Below are 6,427 nucleotides of genomic sequence, written 5' to 3' on the forward strand. Positions count from 1 at the left end.
GTTGTCATATATTAGAAACTATAAAACAATTGGTCATTGTTCTATCGTTCTATTTTATTACTCTTAATCCATCCAAACGGCAGATTATAAATCAACACTGTTTTACTTTTAAAAGACAAAAAAATAAACAAATTTAGCATTCTCCAATCACAGAGCTTCTTTGGTTTAAGGGCTAGTAAAGACCAATCAGATTCGTTGTCTTCTTCCGGTCTACCTAACATGGCTAACTAGCTCAAGTAGCACTGGTAGCAACTTGGGAAAAGACATCAAGCTTTGTCAATTTCGGCGGTGTTATCGGATTCCCTTGGTGTTTTGTATTCTACTAGGGTGTTTTTGGCCTGTCCGGTCCTCTTACTACAAGAAAGGGGCTTTGGGAGGGTAACAATTCGGTGAGTATTCCCACGCTTTAGCTGTTTTGTCGACTTTAAAGAATGTTGTTTTGTGTAAGGGCTTCGCTAGCCAACGGGATCATAAGCGTAGTTTGCAATAGTTGGTTCTTGATGCTAATAAGATTTTTGGCTCCGTCTTTCATTTTATCTGAAGGAAAAAAAACATAAAAATGTAATGGCTAGCTTGAATTAAAAATTTACACGACTACTTAAATCACTTGTTTGAAGGGATGCCCTTAACCTCAAATTACTGACTTCAGGGAGTAGCAGACAGAATAAGTGGACTGTTGGTTGTGTTTCGTGGTTGACAACAAAAGGATTTTTGATTACAAGCTGGCAGCTAGCCTTCAGTCATGCTACCATTAGCGCACCTAGCTAGGCGCCAGTCTCCACATAAATTGACTTACCGTTACTTACATTTTAATTAATTTTTTTTCGCGCTACTCAGATTTGTTGTTAAAGAATTTCACCTTTCATGATCAACAAGCTCATGAATGTTGTGATTTGAGTCCAGCTGCCCACCTCCACCCCCAGCCCAGGTAGGTAGCTAGCTGTCGGCCTTTCAAAGCAGTTGCTGTCGGCACTGGAGGTGCTCGCTGTCACAAATGACACTCATTGTACACTTTTTTGTTATCACCGGCAGGGTTAATGATCATCTGCCTTTATAGCTTGTCTGGATTGAGATGCTTTGAGACACACCCCAGTCAGCTAAGTTTGTAGTCTCTCAAACTTACTAAGTGTGTGGTAGTTGTTCTGCAGCATTTAGACAAGCTTAACTTCAAGTTGTATGTTTTTTTTGTTTCGCACATGCTTAACAAGTTACATTAAGGAGGGAGGGAAAAGAAGAGAGAATGTGTGCAGTGTTTCCCACAGGACTGCTATCTATTTGTGGTGGTCTGATTTGCATAATTGGACTTGATGCATGTGCATGTAATTTTTGTGGATGCTGCTGGAGACAAAAAGTAAGCCAAAAAACCCCACAAAAAGCAGCTTTTTCTGTCGCTTCTTTTTGTGTTGTCGCAAGCAAGACTGAGCTGCCTGCTAGTGTTCCTATTATCATTATCGTGACTCATGTGTCATATCTTGAGGTACCCAGAGATTCCCAGCCCTGCTTTCATGTTAGTCTCCAAGTGCCCAATAAGACCAAAAAAAAGTCACTCTTTAGAAAAACAAACAAAATCTAGAGAGGTCTGAACACTCACTAAGGATAGCGACAAAGTCACTAAGTTGGCAACACCGATCCCTCCTGCTACATCTTCTTATATTGTGGCAGACCATGTGTGTAAGAAACAGCTACAGTGCCATCTATTGTACAAAGTTGAAACAACAATTTCCATTTTCATTACTTGGGACTCCAATACAAGCACTCCATTCCAGTGTCGGCGCCAGCGCTTCCATTCAGAAGCAGCAACTTCTATTTAGCATGCAGATCACACCTGATGACAACAGCATGTGCTAGCATGCTAAGCAAGGTGTGGGAGTGATGTTGGCCATGTGGCAGTATTTTTTTTTTTGTTCAAGTCCAAAAAAACAGTTGCATCTATCCATTTTCTAAGCCGCTTATCTCACCTGAGTGCAAAACAAGTTCCCCATGGTAGCACAGAACCGTGAAAGTTTAATACAACCAACCTCATCATCAAAGAAGGATTTTGGCAACACCGTGGCTTCTGGAAATATCCACCGCTGTTTCACACATTTGCAAAGCGTGAGAACTCCCACGAGACAGTAAAAAGTAATTGGATGTAAGAGGAACATGCCAAACCCTGTCGGGGTAGCCTCTTCACATTATGCCTAGCCTCCACTACATTGGCGATAAAACTATACCCCATGTGCATAAAGAAAGAAATACATGGGGCAGTTTTTTGTCATACCCACTGTTGCTGACCAGTGTTCTGTTTGAGTATTATCACTTGATCAAGCGTTTTCTAACATTCCACGCTTGTGCCGATATCGGCCGATATTCAAGGCTACAGTATTGGAAGTGAAAAAAGTTGTATCGGGACATCCCCATTATAATGTATTTTATGCCGCCACAAACAAACAAACAAACAAACAAACAAACAAATAAATAAATGTATGAGAAACACTGGTGTAGCTATGGCTAGCGTATATAGGGATGAAGGAAAGACAGAACAGAACAGACAGAAGGGAAAAGGTGTTGAAAGCATAAAATAGAATAGAAAATAATCAAATGGGGTAGAAAAAATGAGTATAGCTTTTGCAGGGATAAAGAAAAATGATCAAGTTTGAAGTAATAATGAATACAAAATGAAAAAGTACAGAGTTTCAAGGTGAATGAATAAATACTGGAGGGAAAATTTGACAAACGTGTAATTTGTAAATAAATGATGAATGTAAATTAAGCAATAACTTCGTTATGATAACGATAATGATCAATGAATAAAGTGCATTACTTAATATTGTTATAATTGGCATACATGCTTCTGCTGTTGAGCTGAACAATGGTTTAATATTGGTGCTGTATCATCCCTGCCCGCAGTAAACGCAGTTATTGCTAAAATTGAAAAGTTGAGTGTTTTGCACTCTTGTGTATTTCGTGAAGGTTTACTTCTTAATGGTGTATGTGTGTGTTCTATGTCCTCAGAGTCTGCTTCCTTCCCCTGACGTGTAACCACATCTTGTGTACGTGTGAGAGACATCTTATCTCAAGTCCCCTGGAGACTTCTGGGTTTCCCAGCCAAGATGTCCTCCATCTTACCATTTACTCCACCGGTGGTGAAGAGGCTTTTGGGCTGGAAGAAGTCAACCAACGGACCAGGTGGAGCTGGTGGGGGAGAACAGAACGGTCAGGAGGAGAAGTGGTGCGAGAAAGCTGTGAAGAGCTTAGTGAAGAAGCTGAAGAAGACAGGCCAGCTTGATGAACTTGAGAAAGCCATCACCACACAGAACTGCAACACCAAGTGTGTCACCATCCCCAGGTAACATGTTAAGCATGGGATGATTTTCTGCCATCCTTACAAAACACAGTACAGTGTAACCCTGCTTTTCTCAGGGGTTACCTTTTGGGAACCCCCAGCGAATGGTGAAAAACCGCGAGTAATTGATACGCCTAAAATTGTGTATTTTTGACTCACGGCTTGTTCCCCCCCCTCCAAACTCTCCTGCTCGTTTGCTGTTCTCCGATTTTCAGATCAACATTTGCAATAAAAGTGGCTAATTATTATATTACATTAGATTCAGTTCCATAACCCTCCCTTTCTCTCTTCAATTGCCATTTTTCTCTGGCGACACAATCCAGGTTTAAACCCTAAATATGCCTCACACACTAAACACTAAACACATTTAAAGTATAAAATGTGTAGGTACTCCCTTTTTAATGAATGAGAATGTAATATGATCGATGACTGGCGAAGCTAGTGCTTCCGTAGCCAAAAAAACGTTTGTGTCTCAGCACAGCAAAGTGCAAGATCTCAACGCTTGACAAAAAACATCATCAGTGAATAGGCCTTTCACGATAACAAATTTTGTCGGATGATATTTGTCACTAAACGATATTAGTGTCAACATTATTTTGAGACCATTTTGTCATTAATGCAATAATATATGGCAAAATAATTCAAGTAGACCGTATCAAAACCAATTAACTTTGATTTCTCAAAAGTATTTACCGTTGCATTTATACCTGGACAGGATGGTTGTGATTGAGGTGCACATGTAAGTTGACCGCTATTACTTTCCAACAAATGCGACGTATCCGCTCGTCTGTGTTCATGGGCTCACCTTTGTTAATTCTGTTTAATACCAAAATATTCTCGTTTTTGTGCCTTCATTCATATTTGCGTTTGCTCACTTGCAGGCTGCAGCACTCTCGCTAGCAGCCCTGTCCCCATACACTGGCACGTTGGCCCCCGGTTAGCACTTTGGCCACACAGTCAGGAGATTGGGAAGACTTGGGTTCGAATCTCCGTTGGGCATCTCTGTGTGGAGTTTGCATGGGTTTTCTGCGGGTGCTCCGGTTTCCTCCCACATTCCAAAAACATGCATGTTGGGTTAATTGGCGACTCTAAATTGCCCATAGGTATGAATGTGAGTGTGAATGGTTGTTTGTCTATATGTGCCCTGCGATTGACTGGCGACCAATCCAGGGTGTACCCGGCCACTTGCCTGAAGTCAGCTGGGATAGGCTCCAGCACCCTAGTGAGGATAAGCGGCATAGAAAATGGATGGCTGGATACTGAGTAAGGGTGAATTAGATATGTTTTCTGTAGGAATAAATAAAATAATTTTTTCACCATAATCTGTGAATTTGCGCTGAAATGTGAGTGGATCCACTGTACTAATATTGTGATCAAAGAAAAAAAGTATCCCATTGCAAAAGTAAGAGAGCATACAATGCAGGGCAATGAAATCACTGAAGAAAATGTAGCCCAGCGCTGTGTTCAGAGAGGCGAGAGATGTTTCATGTGTAAGCCAGCCAACCTTGATGAGCAGACTCATGTTTAGTGGGAACAATGTTTCATTCCTTGCTGATAGGCTGGCATCATTCAGATGTTTGCACGTCTCTAGATAACGTGGTATCGCCTGAGAATTGTTCAAGGCCTCGCCGTCGCAATACATTGGCTGCCTGAAATTGAATGTGTTTCGCGTATGTTTTATAATGTGTGCTGTGTGTACAAACAAAAATAGAGTCATGCAAGATGTGATTGTAGCTCCTTATTATTCTTAGTATTGTCATCTTTTTTTCACATATCAAAAATTAATGCATTTATAATAATCATGTGAATATTTTTTTTTTATATGTAATGTCTGCTTTTTGATTTGTTTCTTCTGTCTTTGGCGCACAGCAATTGCTCAGAAATATGGGGTCTGAGTACACCAAATACGATTGAACAGTGGGATACATCAGGTCTTTACAGCTATTCTGACCAAACAAGGTGAATATTGACAACTATTGCATTATGTTGTGTACAACATGCATTAACTGTTATTCCCATATTTGTGACCGTAAAAGTCTTCATCTACAGTTCTCTCTCTCACCTGTTTCCCCCTTGTGGGTCCTTCTGCTCCCTTCTCTTAGATCCCTTGATGGCCGCATGCAGGTCTCTCACAGGAAGGGGCTTCCCCATGTTATCTACTGCCGTTTGTGGCGGTGGCCAGACCTTCACAGCCACCATGAACTGCGTGCTATTGAGGCCTGTGAGTTTGCCTTTCACCTCAAGAAGGATGAGGTCTGCATCAACCCCTACCATTATCAAAGGGTGGAGACCCCAGGTGAGATGGCTCTCTGGAGCTTCTATTTTTACTGCAAACATAAACTACATTGCTTGTTCTTTCACTTTATTCCCATTGATTATATTCACTATACTGTCTTAGATTGGTGGAACTTATTTAGAAAGTTAAAGTGTACTTGACATTTTCCCCAAACACAATACAGTGGATCCCCGCACTTTCGCAATTCAGCATTTGCAGATTTTTTTGTCAAAATACTTTATATAAACTGCTCAAAAAAATTAGAGGAACACTTAAAAAACACATCAGATCTAAACAGGGGGAAAAATGATCTTGAATATCTTTCCTGATAATAAGTGGGTGATGTATTAGTAACAAAATGATGCCATATAATTTGATAGAAATAAAAACGATCACCCTATAGAGGGGGGAAATCAAAGACACCCCAAAAATGAAAGTGGAAAAAATGATGCAGCACACTGGTCCATTTGGCTAAAATGTCATTGTAGCAACTCAAAATGATTCTCGGTAGTTTGTGTGGCCCCCACGTGCTTGTACGCATGCCTGACAACGTCGGGGCATGCTCCTAATGAGACTACGGATGGTGTCCTGGAGGATCTCCTCCCAGATCTGGACCAGGGCATCACTGCGGTACCTGGACGCATGGAGGAGATTCCAGGAGAGCTGGACAGGGCCGTAGAAGGTCCTTCAACCCTCAGCAGGATTGGTATCGGCTCCTTTGTGCAAGGAGGAACAGGATGAGCATTGCCAGAGCCCTACAAAATGACCTCCAGCAGGCCACTGGTGTGAATGTTTCTGACCAAACAATCAGAAACAGGCTCCATGAG

At 41.3% G+C, this 6,427-nt stretch overlaps 1 protein-coding gene across 1 annotated transcript in view; it reads left to right on the plus strand.

Moving 5' to 3' along the window:
• The first annotated feature begins 209 nt into the window (after positions 1–209).
• Positions 210–6,427, plus strand: part of LOC129180125 (mothers against decapentaplegic homolog 2) — a 16,497-nt gene continuing 10,279 nt past the window's right edge. Inside the window, exons 1-4 of the mRNA XM_054774236.1 lie at positions 210–389; positions 2,995–3,328; positions 5,195–5,284; positions 5,428–5,621. Coding sequence (XP_054630211.1) covers positions 3,093–3,328; positions 5,195–5,284; positions 5,428–5,621 — 520 coding nt within the window. The 5' untranslated portion in view covers positions 210–389; positions 2,995–3,092. The remainder of the gene's footprint in view (positions 390–2,994; positions 3,329–5,194; positions 5,285–5,427; positions 5,622–6,427) is intronic.

Source organism: Dunckerocampus dactyliophorus, chromosome 4, assembly GCF_027744805.1.
Source record: "Dunckerocampus dactyliophorus isolate RoL2022-P2 chromosome 4, RoL_Ddac_1.1, whole genome shotgun sequence".
In the NCBI taxonomy this organism is placed as follows: Eukaryota; Metazoa; Chordata; class Actinopteri; order Syngnathiformes; family Syngnathidae; genus Dunckerocampus; species Dunckerocampus dactyliophorus.